At 40.7% G+C, this 16,030-nt stretch overlaps 1 protein-coding gene across 1 annotated transcript in view; it reads left to right on the forward strand.

Annotated features, from left to right (window-relative positions):
* The window catches only part of LOC121298145 (protein bassoon-like), a 120,287-nt gene that overhangs the window by 30,847 nt on the left and 73,410 nt on the right, over positions 1-16,030 (forward strand). Inside the window, 1 exon segment of the mRNA XM_041225014.1 lies at positions 5,857-6,786. Within this exon segment, the coding sequence (XP_041080948.1) occupies positions 5,857-6,786 (930 nt within the window).

Genomic DNA, 16,030 nt, shown 5'->3' on the forward strand with positions numbered 1-16,030 from the left:
CATACAAGAAGAAGCAATTAGCAATCTGCTATTGAAATCAGTGACTTGTTTGGGGTACTGAATGTAATATGTACCATACTGAAAATGCCTTGTCTTGGTATTTTTTTATACTCTCCCAATGTACATGAAGAATTAGTTTTAGGTATTAAAGCTTTTCATTTTCTACACTCTTACCACAGAATTAAGGCCACTCTATTGCAATTTGCATTTACCGATCGGCAGCAGAACTGTGCATGTGGAGATGTGATTGCAGGTACCTGTGAGACAAACCCTAAAGCTGTGTAGGTTCTCTGTACCTCTGCAGATCACCTTTAGGAAAGAAAACAACCACAAAGTTGCATGTGGAAGAGGACTTGCACAACAGCTGTGCTGCACTTACTGGTCTTATAAAGTTAATCATTATTCAGAAGTACAAGCTTCATGGTGGTTGCAGACGGTTTGCAGTTTAAATTTAGGTCTTGAATGCAATCAGCACCAGCGCCGGAGTGTTTTGCTGGTGTTGATTGCCTTTGTTAATTTATGGAAAGTCTGAAGTCTGGTCTTATTAATAATTGCAGGCACAATTCCTACAGGGAACTGGCACATTCTAGAACTTGTGACGGGATGTATGATGCAGTGCTCCCGCCCCTGGAGATTAACACTAAAGCAGAAGCACACGCTATAGTCGCCATGAAAGCCGGAGCTGTTGGGTCTGTGCTCTTCATTTTGAAGTGCTTAACTAAGGCAGAATATTGTGTATGCATTTTTACAAGTGCAACGTTGCATTTGCATTAGGGACAACAAGAAAGCAGACTGTACAACAAGCTGTAGGAGTTGGGGAGGTTCCCACCTCAGTCCTCAGTCAGTTTATGACATGTATCAAGATAGTCAGAAAGAGTAAAAGACAATCATTTAATATTCGGGAAGTTAGTGGTAGGATATTTATTTTTGTCTTTTTATTGATCTTTGCCAGCAGGGTCCTGTTGGGCATTGCTGTTGTCAATGGTTTATAATGGTCAAGTTCTGCTGTAAGCCAATAGGATGCTGATAATTAAAAGATAATTAAGAGGACAAGATATAATGTGCTTAAAGCATTCCTTCCCTGACACGTCTAACTTTGATTTATTGGTTTAAAAAATGATGAGCATTTGATTGGCCAAGAGCTGTGTTCTTATAAAAGCAGAGTACACAGCAGTCTCAAGACAGGAGGGTGTGCTTTTGAATTTACTTCTTAATACAGATGTCCAACTCCAAAGGCTCAAGCAGGAATGAGTTTTTGCTGACCCAGGTTTTAATCACGTAATGCCGGTCAATACAATTGATTAGTACCAGCATTTGAATGGGATGGAGTTGGGGGTTGGGTTGGCAGCAGTGTGGACTGGTAACACTTTCCAGGATCTATGAAAGGAACTGCAAAGTATTTTTTAATTGCAATTTGCAGATTACAGTTACTAGAGATAGGCTTACCAGAGATTTTCAATGCAAACTCTTTAACAAACTCATGCATCTCATGGGATTATAAAGAGATATAAAGTCAGATGTTATGCCAATACAGAGGGTATCAAGTATTCCCAACACACTTCTTCCCCGTACTGTAAATACTTCAGAAGGGCAATGAAGGGAGTATGTTCTTGAAAAGTGCAAGTGGTTAAAAATTCTGTCATCTAGAGCAGCTCCACCAAGTCTACCTAGCCTTTGAGTCCTTTCATGGCAAAATCTTTTATATATATATTCATAAAATGTTTTGTTTTTGAATAATCTGTGCTGTTTCCAACACAGATGGTCTTCCTACGCTCCAGAAGAGAAGAGCAGTTTTTTCAAATTCTGGCAGTGAGCTGGCATGGCCGAAAACAAAAAGGGCTAATGGTATTTCAAAAGCACTTGGCATTTAAATTGCTAGCTGTTATGTTTTACCATGACAGGCATGCACACAGACTAAGGAACAAAGGGTTTGCCTATTAGGGTGACCTGTGCTTAATTGAGACAGTGCTGTACAGTGCGATCGCAGAATTAACATTTTCCGAAGGCAACTCACAGCACTTGAGAATGTTTCTCTGGATTTGCAGATGGCTGCAGTTAACAGAGAATCAAACAGTACGGCTGCTGCTCTTACTTAAAAAAAAATGACCCTTTATAATATTTATATGCTTGCCATATCAAATCGATAGGTACCCAAGATCTTCATTACATATCTGCTCCATATTTTACTGTATTTAATCCTGCACGTAACTCACTCTGCTGTATGTTGTATTTCACTTGCACTCGTATCTAACCCTGATGTAACTATCAACACTGTTATCTGCTCTTGAACTGCGCCAATATCAAATCACACTGTGTTTTGTATTTGCTCTTATTAGGACTGAAGTCATTGTATTTTGTGTCTTGCTCTTAATTGTACTGTAATTCTTGATATGTATTTTTTTGTATACAAACTGTAAGTCGCTCTGGGTAAAGGCGTCTGCTAATAAATAAATTAATTAATTAATACATAATAAAATAAATAAATAATAATAATAAATAAATAAATAATAATAATAATAATAATAATAATAATAATAATATAATAATAAAATAATATATTTGGTGTACACCACACCATACACGCCACCTGTCAACTGAAAAAGCTTTTCAAATGCATTATCCAGCCACTCACTGAAGAGAAAATGTGGAATTAAATCCAGGTACTAACATTACACTCTGCTGGCTCCCCTATGGAGCTTTTGTGTCACCAAAGCAAAACCAAATATAAAAATGGGTAAGCTCCCCTGTGTGGTGGAGTTGAGCAGATTGAACAGCTATAGATGAACAGATACATTGTTATTGGATTGGCCCTCAGCCAACAACCCCCCCCCCCCCCCCATACAGTTATTTCCCCTCTCAGGTGAACAGTCACAGACCCGACAGTGCGCTTCACTTGAACAGTTCTGTGAGTGTCCTTTCGCAGGCTGTGATGAAGGCTCCTAGCACAGCCTTGCCGGTCCAGTGGGCCTAACAATAGAACATTGACAGAACGTAAACAACCAATTACAGAACACTCACACACACAAACGCAACCTGCAGTCAAGTGGCCACGCCCCCCCCCCTGCTCACAGTTCTGACTGAGAGCTCTCAGCAACACAACACAGAGACTCTCACCATTAAAATATCTTGTCTTTAACCCAGGGTTTGAAATATCGCAGGAGAGTAGAAGCTATTTACCTGCATATACCCTCGTCACACCACTGCCGACAACATAAGTACAAAAAAATGATCTGCAGTGAAAAAAATAAAATAAAAAACTGAAAGCCAGCCTCCATTGTGGGGTATTTCAAACACTGGACAGCAGTGGGTAGAATGGGACACTCTGGGGCAGCAGGGCAGAAGCAGGAGTCACTAGAATAGCGGTAGAGTGGATAGATTTAGTGTTCCAGTAACTTGTACTCCATTTCCTTAACGTACAGCTTCTTCAAACGCAATTGGGCATCTTATGTTATCAAGTTATGTTCCTCTTTGCCCTTTTCCATGACTGTGTTACAGCCACCAGGATGACCTGCAAACGCAAACACTGCCGACCCTAAACCGCTGCAAACAGAAAAAACACACCTCCCCCCAGGGCATGCGCAGCAGGCTGTGCTGCTATGACTCAGAGCAGGTATACCGCCAACTCAATAAGGGGTAGATACGGAGAGATGAAGCAGGGTTAGGGCTACAGGCCACATGTCTGATATTCCTTACTGATACTCTAGAATATCCGTCCAGTGGTGAACCCCAGTGAAACAGAGCTTTGACGTATTTATTAAGATAATGTGCGCCGGCCTCGTCTGTGTGCTGTACAATAGTTACAAGCTATCCCAGTATTAAGTGTGTCAGAGATTCCCACACAGAATAATTAGGCCAAGGAAGGAATGCCTCTCTTTGTAATTTAATAAAGTATTAATTTCTCTACATACAGTGAGGCTTTACTGTTTGTTCAGTAACATACTGAATCGGTTTAACCCTGTCTTTTTCCTGGATCCTGGATTATTGCGGGTTCTATATCCAGGGTACAATTATATTCGTAGCTCACACTTCGTCTTTTTTTTAATCTGTACTAGTGACATGAAATCATTGTCTCAAACAAACAAAAGAATGTCAGAAAGATACAATTTAAGGTGAGGTGCAACTAGGATAAAATACTTGGGATCACATTTGATCTAGCTGGAGTATAAAGTACCTAATGTACATAGCAGTATATTAGGTACTTTATTCTAATGTAAAAGAACAGTATTGTGAACAGTGTAGCGACGTTGTACTATATCAACTGCATTAAGGAGTTATTAAGCTTGAATTCATGGCTATTCCTGATGCCGATGTGCCTATTAAGACCAGTGAGATCTGAGGTCCACAGTCCATTTAATGTCACTTTCATACACAGTGTTATCCCGCTAAAGGGTTTCTGGAACAGCTATTATGTTTTATTAACCTCCAGGGAACTGAGGCTAATTTACCTGTCGCTGATTGAAATGCACAGAGGGGCTCGTGGGGACTGAGATGGATCGTCTGGGTAATGTGCATTTGATTCGTACACAGCTTTAACAATCACCCCAGTTCAATGTTCATTTAATGATGTTTTAATTGACACCCTGCTGTCTCTTATGTACCTCTTGGTCCCTGGTTTTGGTTGAGTACCTGACACGTACGAGCCCTAGAATGCAGAATATATCCAAGTGGTTTTCACAGGGCTTTCAGGATCGTTGACAGACAGGTCAGAGCGAAATCCATTGATATAAATTAACATGCATTCAACATATATTCATATATTCAACATCTAATCCCCTTCGTCACCTTTTGCGACTCACAAATTACTGAACAACATAAACAAAACAAAACGATATACAAACACTGCAGCTGGCTGCTGCATCTTTGCAGAGTCATTTTTAGAGGGTGTGGCAGAGCACAGCTCTGCTCTTTAGAAATTGGCAGGGATGGGGTTAAATTCCCCTACCTGCCTTTGTTCATTGTGTTCAGGTGGCTGGGGTTGATTAGATGATTAGTTTAATTAACGATCAATCAGCGCCCAGCCACCTGACATAAAAGGAGGCCTCTGTTTTTCATTTGGGAGGAGGGAGCTGAGGAAGCAGGTTGGTGTTTTGGTGTTTGTGATTTTTGAATGTTTTGAATCCAGTGAAGGCATTGCCCAGCCTGGAAACCTTTATTTTTGTGAGTGTATTTTTGCTTTATTTTGTTTATTTTGTGTTTAAATTGCTTTGTTTTGGCCCTTGTGCCCTTTCGTTTTTGTGTTTATAATAAAATAGTTATTTTTTTGAACTCCAGACTTTCTCTGGGCCTCTATCCACTCACCAGCCTGCCACAGAGGGGTAATTTGTTGATCTCTAATAAGATATTTCTGTTGCTCATACAGTATATTGCCCTTATGAGCATTGTACTTGCTTTTAGAGAGACCTGACTATCTAAACCATTCCAGAATGCATCAACTCCCATTGTTTGCATGGCTGTCTGACCCCAGCTCTGATAAATGGCAGGATTGTGGACCGGACATGAGGCTTGCAAGGTCTGCCACTGAGTTTATTCAGTCTGCCCTGCACATTACACACAGGAGTACCCAATCAATTAAAGCAGATCAGTATTTGTTTGTAAAGCAGTCATGCTGGCATGGGTGCACACCGACAAGCCTTAGTGCATTGATGCTCTGCTCCCTAGTACTGCAAGTGTAAGTCATGTCAGCCGGCTTAATCTCTTATTGAGAAAGGAATGAGTTTCCACGCACACTCTGCTCATCACGTGGAAGAGAGGGGCAGGCGTATATTGAAAGTCATTGATAAGGTGCAGTGCAGGTCTCTCACACTGCGGTTCTTTAACGCTGATGATTAAGACACTGTTCTAATTTTGTTTTTCTAGGTCCAGGAGTGGCTGTGTCTGAACTGCCAGATGCAAAGGGCTTTAGGAATTGACATGATCACCACTCCACAATCCAAGAGCCAGCAGCAGATCCACTCGCCCTCCCACCAAGCCAAACCCCAGCCACAGCCCCAGACCCAGGCCAAGCCTCAGGCCCAGCCCTCCCAGCCTGCACCAGGGCAGCAAAAGCAAGCTGGCCCCACATCGGTCAATCAAACCGGGCCACATGGGGGGCCCGTTCCTCACCAACCAAAATCAGAGCAATCTCCCCAGCGAGGGCCATCCAACCAGGGTCAGGCTAAGCAGGAGCCCCCTGGGAGTAGGGTCCCCCAAGGGATGGCACCCAGCCAGAGTTCGACGAAACCGGCTTCCCATCCGGAACTGGCCAAAAGCTCTCTCGGAAGCTCCCCGGCCAGGGCGCCCAGTGGACCCCAGGAACCAGCGCAAGACGGCATAACTGGGAAGCTGTTTGGGTTTGGGGCCTCGCTGTTGAATCAAGCTAGCACTCTCATTTCAGCGGACCCCCAGCCCACAGCGTCGCCCCAGCCGTCTCCTGCCAAGGTGGCTTCCAGGGTGGTGTTCAGCGATGCAAGTTCTGCTTCTGCCCCCAAAGCCCAGGCACCTCCGGCAGCAGCCACCCAGGGAAAGCCTGGTAGCGGCCCTGCTCAGCAGCAGCAGCAGCAAAAACCACAGCAACAGCAACATCAAGCACCCCAACAAAAGACGCAGCATCAGCCACAAGAACAGCAAGCAAGGCAGGAGCCGGCACCCAAGCCCAAGGAACCGGAGAAGCCCAAAGTGACGTGCCCTCTGTGTAAAACTGAACTGAACGTGGGCTCTGGGCAACCACCCAACTACAACTCCTGCACGCAGTGTCACATACAAGTGTGCAACATGTGTGGCTTCAACCCGACCCCACATCTGGAGCAGGTAAGAGAGAGCGGCTTTCTGTCATCCCTGGCCACAGTGTGCTTGGCAGCATTAGGATCTCCAAAGTTACAAAGGTTTGTTCCAAAGTGCAGGGACAAGTAAAGTGAGTCACTTGACAGTAAAGGGCAGCCAACTTGATTCAGCTGGATTTCGAATGATTAAAAATAAATAAATAAATATATTATTTTTAAATCAATTGGCTGGAGTCTTAATAATAATTGTAATAATAACTGATCATGCCTGTTTTTTTAAACAAAGAAAAAACAGCCTGTGGTGTTTCTGATGGTCTGATAGGAGAGAACAGGTTCTTATATACAATATTTCCTGCTACTGCTTGGAGTGTTTTGATGCCTTATTAAACAACTTATAGACATTATACTTCTTGAAGTTGTATGTCTACTATTCAAGCTACTTACATTAAAGACATTGGCAGCTTTGACACTTTTACTTTTGGCTTCAAACTGGAGATACCTGGAATCACACATTGCCAACATGAACTAGACCTAGTCCATCCCAAAATCTACATTAACTGGACACAAAAAAATACAGAAGGTTTATGGCTAGGGTTAGAGTTCGGACAAGGGTTACTAGATATACCAAAACAAAAAAACATCTGTGAATAATATAGTGGGTGTGAATAATATAGTGGGTGTGAATAATATAGTGGGTGTGAATAATATAATGGGTGTGAATAATATAGTGGGTGCTTTTATCAATTGCAGCAGTTCATGCACACCATACCGTTGTGTCAGTTATCTTTTTATTTGTGGTTATTTCTGTATAAGATGCCATTCCCTGACTCAGGGGTTCATTACAGTTTGTGACAGCTACTGTATTACAAAAAAGCGACATGCTTTGTTTTTCATAAAATGCAATCTACTATTGTATGTTTTACAAAATGCTACACTAATACAAAGCAAGACAAGACAAGACAAGCGAACGAAATGTCCCAGCTGAGTGGGAAGGTGTGAGAAGCCGGGTCCTTCGCTGTTCCTGTGGGACCCCAGTGGACTCCAGCTCCCCCAGGTCTACACAGAACTGGGAACGAGCTAGACAGCTTGTCAGTCAGAGGTAAAGACTGACAAGCTGTCAATGGCCTGCATTGAAAGGTGTACTCTATAAGATTGAGTAGGTTTTTAGTGTAAGGCTGGTGTAAAGGTATGAGGCCTATATTACTTTGCTACTATTATGTTCCTCATATTTAATTGAATCGATCTGTAAATTAGGAATCTTAAAAATGTGCTCGACAGTATTTAGACACTACAGGTGCTGTGCTTATGTTATCTGAATATAGTTTTTTGTAATGCTATGTACGGCAACTGGAGGGAAACTAAAAACTCAATAAATTGCTTTTCGGGAGAAATCCTAATGAAGGTAAAATAGGGAATGCAGTATATGAAGAGTCTTGGCAGTGGCAGCTACTGTACAGCTACTGTACTTCTCCTTTCTGTTCTGTCTCTCTAATTTATTAAAATATTTATATTTATACAGGTTAGGACCCAAGTTAACACTGTTCAGTTTTACACTGAGGCCCCGACACTGCATTTTAACACTTGTGTGGTCCTCTTCACTCATAGGTCAAATTTATTAATTGTAACTGAAGAAAATTACATCATTGAGATTTTCCCTGATGTCTTTTAGGGCACTCTGCAAACGAGGGCTGGCATCCCATTAAATCATTACAGCCACCCAATATTAGAGTCTAACTAAATAAAATGTGAAGTCTGGAGCCTTTTAAATTATTCTATTTACATCTAAATAGCTAATATATTCATAGAGTATGAAAATCTTTCGAGTGATACCAGCTCTGAAAGCTTGAATACAATGGAACAGCTATTACGTGTGGGTCCAGGGTCTTTAGAATTACCTTTCCCATGTATTTGAATGTGAAATAAACCCATTCTGGATTGTCAATGGCTTTTTAACTGCAATTTGACCAAGACGTCATGGGGGTCAATCACACAATTGCACTACTCTTCCGCTCATGGTAGGGGTCCATGACCTCTTCCAAGCAGACCTTGTATTTTATAGATTCCGCCTCCAAAAGGCCAGCTGCTGAAGCGCTGTGCTAGGTTGCTTTATGTGGTCTTGGATTCCCAAGCAGCTTTTATTGCTGATAACACAGGACTGTGTTCACACACCTGAGTTTTATTAGGTGAAATAATGAAGGCGCATGGCTACTTGTGTGCCATTGGCAGCCACTGTGGTGGTGTTGTTATGTTTTATTGTTGGTGTAGACTGTCAGATTATCAACTAAGGATGACATCCATCCACAGGCATGGGATGTTACTGTCAGATTTAAAAAAAAAAAAAAAAAATTCTTAAATGATGAAAAGAATGATTCTGAAGTATTTTCCGTGCAGTCGAGTATTTCTCGTTTGCTGGCTACTATTCAACTTTTTAGATTCTGTCTGATTAAACATTGTCCTCTCTGAATATGCTTGATGTCTGGCCAGTAGGGTTCGTTGTTGGGCGAGGAGGAGAATAAGTCCCTGCCGGGTTCCCATCCCCACCACGGAAGTGTCAGAGCCAATGTGACGCCCCCTTCGTGGTCACCAGCAAAGTTCGGCCTCTTTGTTAATGTACCGGTATTCTCAAGTACACATTTCTTTGGTCTATTATTATTCAAAGATTTTGTTCAGTGTTCAATGATAATGTTCACTGAATGAGTCATGATTGAGTCATCTACTTCTCTTTGGTTTTAAAAGTCATGTTAAAGTTTTAACAAAAGCAAGAAAAAAAAGCTGAGAAAGACCGTCGTTGTCTCCTTTCTAAATATATTGAAAGGCTGCTCCGAAAGAAACAGGGAAGACTTATTGCAGGGATCCTGCGGCTGCTGTAAGCAAAGTTCATACTGGTATTGCATAAATCCTGTTTTAAATATTTACATATTTAAACCACAGATAGCATACCCATTCACCTGCCCACCAAACGACCAAAGAGCATCTGTAAATCATTCAGACTAAATACAGATCTATTTATTTTAATTTGTTTAAATATACTTTCCTTTGTACGAACACTCAGCATTATAAACGCTTAAAAAAAACACACACCAACAACATACAGTCAGCCTTATCAGTATGAGCTTGCCAACCCTCTGCTAAGAAGCCCATGGCCAGTCTTGTTTCTTCAGGGACGTGACAGGGAGCGCTGTTTCAGGAGGGTGTGGCTTTGTAGAATGTGCGGCATGATATCTGCTCAGCCCCTGGGGTTTGACGGGTGGAGATGTGTCCAGTGGAGAGTGTGATGATGTGAGCACAAGCACAGGCACAAGTGAAATGAACTCGTTATTTTTCTCTATTGTGACTGCAGTAACCTCAGGGCATGTAGGTGATTATTGGTCTCTTGTATACTAGTGCAGTATCTAATGTGGGGTTTGTGATGGAATGCCTTATAAAAATGGAATAATGCTGCTTAAACTCAGGTAGATGTTCAGCATGGTATTGACTTAACAGCCATACTAATTTTAACACGGTCTGTGTCGTTAGGAAGACCACAAGGCTATGTCATTACTAATTGACATTTAATTACTAATCGACTCATTTAAGTACTGTACTATATGTAATTGAATCTGTTTTCAGTCATCCAAAAATATCCTAACAGGTATATTTAAATATCTAAAATTTTAATGTCCCCATAAAATTCTGCATTTTTATGACTAGGGTGCAAAATAGCATGTTATTTTAAAATACCTTAACACCCCTTTTTTATGGGCAATATCTTTATTTGGCTATGCAAAGCTGGAATGTGTGGTAGTGCAGCATTATTAGGTATTTAATAGTCACATAATGCTGCCATGTAACACAGTCTCTCTATGCAAACACCTCTTAACATTGGAGTCAGACATATCCGATCCTGTTCATAGTCCACTCTGCGGTCTCTTTCAAGTCCAACTCCATCAGGACTTTAATGGTCTGGAGTGTTTTTTTTTTCACATTTTAACAAATAAAGTTAAATATAACCCACACTGCTTTTTATGGTTTGATGGACAATACAGCCCTTAATGGACCCACTGCCTCCACTCCATTTAATAACCCCCCTGCCTCCACACACATATACTGCAATATGTTTAATGTCCACCTCTCCTTCCTCACTTCACAAAAGGATGATTGCCATAACATTAAACAGGCCTGCACTAATAAGCACCATTATTTGCTTATTTAAGCAAAACATTTTTTTTCGAATGACTGGTTGGAAGACTTTTTAAATATGGTATCCTTGCATGCATGTAGCATTGTGTAGATTTAAAAAAAAAAAACAACAACATGTATTACATGTCTTATGGGCTATACTAGTACAGTTGCAGTGGCTTCCCCCTTCTGTATTCCAGCAGTGTCAAAGTAAAAGCACCATGCTTGGTAGAGGAAGGTATAGTCGTTAACTCTATAATCAACAGCAGTGTTTCCATACAGTAATTACAAGATAGCCTGCTTAGACTTTGAGTAAGACTGCATGGCTCAATAAGGCAATTCAGTGCCCATTTAGATCAAAGGTCTAACAAAATGAGTTCTTGGAAAGACCTTGCAGCACTGTGGTCTTTACATTGGGTGTCGTGGGGGACTAGTTTAGTACTTGGCAGTGAACATACTGCTGTCAGTGCTGGCACCTGATACTGTGGTGAGTGGCCTCACGCTTGGATGTAAGACTATACCATGACTGCTAGTGGAAGCTGAGGAGTGTCAGGTGTTGTCTGAGCCCAGGATTCAGGTGTTCAGTATTCAGAGAAAGCCTTGAAGTACTAAGGTGGTTCATTTTTTAAAATGTTCAAAACACACAGCAAGAGATAGTTCTGGTACGGTTGCAATTTTCTTTTTTACTTAAGAAACGTGTTAGGTAGTCTAGCCCTCTGAACCTAACCTTACAAGCTGCTGCGTCTCTAACCTGACCTATCGTCAGCTTTTCATCCCACTGGGGGTCTCCGGGCATTAACTGTATTAACCTTTCCACTGCTGAGAGTACGATCACAGCATTTACTCACAGCATTTACTCATTAGCTAGCAGAATGCAGCCCTGTAAAAATGACCCAGTAAAAACACAATGATTTAAGGATCTGTTTTAAGGATCTAGACTGTGGCGGATCTTAATGCCACTGACCTAATATTTATCTAAACATGCTTTTTTTGCAGACATTTTACTGTTTGTTTTATTGCATGTAGCAATGTTAATAGGTGGGTCAGTACATCATCCCTGGGGGAGTACAAATGTTATCCAGATGGGCGGTATTCAGACCACACATGCTTAGATCATTAAAATAGACCTCAATGACTCCACTTTGCCTACGATGGTACTGTGTTATTCGTATAAACATGCAATTTTTATGATTGAATATTCATTCGAAATTTGAATTTTTCGGTGATTGTTAATTAGCTTAAAAGAACATAACGAAACCAAAATCACAGCTGTTTTATTAAAATTTTGCTGTTGATTTTCACAAACTTTTCACTTGAAATCTGACCGTCTGTGGAAATACTGATTTATACCAATAAAATCCATGATTTTACATTTGGTAGTAACATTTAGTTAAATAATCAGTAGTCTGTCTGTTTGATGTACTGCAGTACTAATACAGCTTAGCTTCACAAGCTTTGCACAACAGAGAGACTTTCATGTTTAATCTTATATACCTATCTGAGATGGTTGTAATGCAAATAAAGAATAGAGAGGGGTGTGCCTGCGTTTTCTCTGTTGAGTCACTTGAAAGTGTTGAGCCCTGCTCTCGGAATATTAAGAACCTGCCTTGCTTGCTGGGGGCGACAATCCTTAGCAGAAATGTATTTCAATTTCTGACTATTTTCTTTTGAAAAATGAATCGCCTGCTGTTGCGCTTGCACAGAACTACTGTGTTTGCCTGGAGCTTTTTTGCATTGACAAGCGGAGGTGCGTTGGCAGGAAATGTTTGCAGTGTATTTTTTTTTCTTTCTGTCAGGGACGTGTAAACCACTAGCACAGTACATACAGTAATATCAATCTGCCGCAGCCTAAATGTGAGACCATTTAAATAGAGGACGGTACGGTGATACTGTAACTAACTGAGAATAAATAAAAAATAAATACAAACTAAGAGACAAGCTAACTAATTATACTAGATTAATTAATCACTTCTCTGTGATTTGTTTTTTCTGTTGGATTTGCAACCATTTTGATTCATTATATTCTCTTTGTCTGTACGGCTTGATTGAGGCAACTTTAGAAATTAGTTTCTGTCAATTCCTATTTAATAGCTTATAGAGCTAATTAACTGAAATGCCTTGGAAGAAATTACATTACTTCATGATTCACTGACTGGACTTGAAATACCTCTCTGTGTGATGCTGCCTGTCAAGCAGAAGACAGAGCGTGGTTACGTAACAGACGTGAGGGCCAGATAGACTGTGATTGCTCACTTTTGTCTTTAAAACGGTATAGAAATGAATGTGAATTGCAATCAGGACAAATTAAATGGGATGACGCTAACTTTATTGTATTTCTATTTATTGTGCAGTTTTAGCACAAGTCATGGATCTGGTTCATGGTCTGTTTTTATCCTTATGCCATCTGGTGGCTAACAGGCTAGTATGACAGCACTCCTTGGCTTCGGTCACATGCAGGTACAGTATACTTACACACATACACACACAGGGAGGGGCATCAGTGCATGGTTTAAAATAGATGGGCTACTGTTGTTGGAATGGCTGGTTTGCACACTGGGACACTTCAGGTGGTATGGCTTCACAAGCCTGGTGCAGGGATCAGAGAGCAGATGGCAGTTTAGGCTCTTCTTTGCAGCTCATTCTTCAATTTCTTGTGGCGGTGCCCCTGTGTGTGTTTGTTTGCTATTTACTTTAGAATGATTCATAAGCGCCATGAGACAACTACACTGCATTCAGTTAACAAACCGGAGTATTGAAAAAGAAAACTGCAAGAAACACAAAAGGAAAATGATTTGTACCCTTAAGACATCCAAATCAAAGAGTAATTTGAAGGCTGGTTGGTTAATTAAGATTTTTTACATTTAGATTTCCATTGATAATAAATTATTTAAAATGAAATCATCGCATTTTAAAATCTGATGCACGAAGATAGTGTACTAGCACTACCCGGCAGTTTTCTTAAATACACACACAGACAGACACTCTTGCTTTTGAGTTTTTGCTATTGGCTTGTGACCAAAAAAATGTATGATAACAAAACAAAAAGCTGTACATCCACTAGCCCATACATGTGTTAAAACTACACTTTCAAATCTGGCATAGATAAATTGCTCATATTAATAACATTTAAGACCAGACTACTGCAAAACAGCAATGGCAGCCACCTAACTTAACTGCTCCCCCTACAGATCACATTTGACTTTGCCTCATCTGCATGGAGCCAAGGACTTGAACACACTAAAGACAGGACCCCTGCTAGTGCTATTTGGCATAAATGAGCAGATCCATTAGCCCTGGCAATGCGGGATCCCTCTGTTCTTAACCAGGATGAAACAAGTGATAACCCCTGTGCAAATGCATTGCCCAGAATATTACAAAAAGCTACATTCATCATGTACACATGCAGCAGTTCTGTAATCGAACATTGAAGAAAGTACAGTAATAACATTCAGGAAACTCCAGATAATTTCTTTCTGAAGTTTAATTAACCAATTTCAGAAAGTGTGTTTGTAGCTTTTATAAAACTGGCACTGCTTCTTCGCCTCCAGTGATCGGAATTCAGCCAGACTGACCTTTCAGTTCTAAACGGAGCGATGACCTGCTTCCCTCTTTTTTAATCTAAACTTTGCCTGTAATCAGTGGCTGACAGTCCCAGTCGCAGGCTAGCACGTTACAACACATTTATAAGACGCCGCAGATTTTTCTCAACCAAAGTCAGGCACGGCCCATGGGTTTGGACATGTTCAGCGGTGGTTGACTGTGTTTTGCTTCATGCTTGATCTCCTCTTGTTGCCTGCCTGCCTGTCGCTTCTACAGGGAGAGAGTCACATGCACTCCTTAATCCTAGCTTTAGGGCAGGGACACACCGATTCCAGCTTTGACTGCTCTGTGTGCACTGCACAGCAAGAGAGATACCCTGAACAGAGTGACATCAGAGCCCGGGCACGCCTGCAATACAGTACGATGACCTCCTTTGAGGTCTGTGTGTATTAAGTAAGATCCATGTAAACAAGATCTGTTCAAATGTAGCTCTCTGTTTCAATAATGTATTCTTTTTGTTGGTTGTAATCCATTTGTAAAATCATAAATCTATAGATTATAGACATTCTTGAGCTATTTTCTTGGCATTGGGATGGATTCAGGTGCATTGTTTGATTGCTTACTTTTTTTGTCTTGTTTATGTGTGATGAAGTGGGGCTGCAGTATATAGCATTGGCTCAAGAGACTGCTCAAATTAGCTATGACAAATTAATGCCATTAAGGTTTATGTACAGCACAGCAGAGTGCTCTTGTAAGTTGTTCTCCATTCATAACTTGGCTGTGATACAAACAACTTGCTGTATCAATTTAATGTATCTTTTTTCACATTTGCTCAAGTAATACATGTTGCATCAAATATTGTTTCACGTATGGGAACGGCCAAGTCATAAATGGTGATTGCTGGCTTTGTGTTCCCACTGAAGATTGTCTCTAAGATTTGTATTCCAATTCCAATTCCTTTGAAGGAATCGTGTACCTGTGATGTGGCACATCACTTCTTTGACTCAGTAACATAACATGTTTTGCATTGTCTTAATATATCTCAATGATGCATGGCTCTAAGGAGCAATGATTTGTTTTCCAAGGATCTGTGACTTACCATGTATTTATCATGCTGATTTCCCTACTCCTGCCTACATGAAAAACAGTACCTCGTGATAATTGACCTATTTACACCTATACAAGATAAATGTATTTTACTTGCATAACCAGTGCATGCTCATTTCTCTTGTAAAGTTTTATACTTTATCTGTGGATGGTGATAATACCAAATCCTATGGTACCCTGTGACATGAACCAAGACTTCCAGTTGAAACTTTTGTTAAATAATTTAGTTTCTAACAGCATTACAATATGGTGAGTGTTTTATAGTACTGAATGATTCCAGCAGGATCACACAATAGGTAATTAAGGCTACCCTGTAAGTAAATTGAAATGCACAGTGTAAATCAATATTGGAATAAGTCATTGGAAAATATTCTTGCCTTTGTTGAGTTGCTGGAAACCTGCATTGATTTTTCTCTTTAAAGGTCTTGATTCACTGGCTATAGGACTGAGTGAGAGATAGAGAGAAA

This window comes from Polyodon spathula, chromosome 23, assembly GCF_017654505.1.
Source record: "Polyodon spathula isolate WHYD16114869_AA chromosome 23, ASM1765450v1, whole genome shotgun sequence".
NCBI lineage: Eukaryota > Metazoa > Chordata > Actinopteri > Acipenseriformes > Polyodontidae > Polyodon > Polyodon spathula.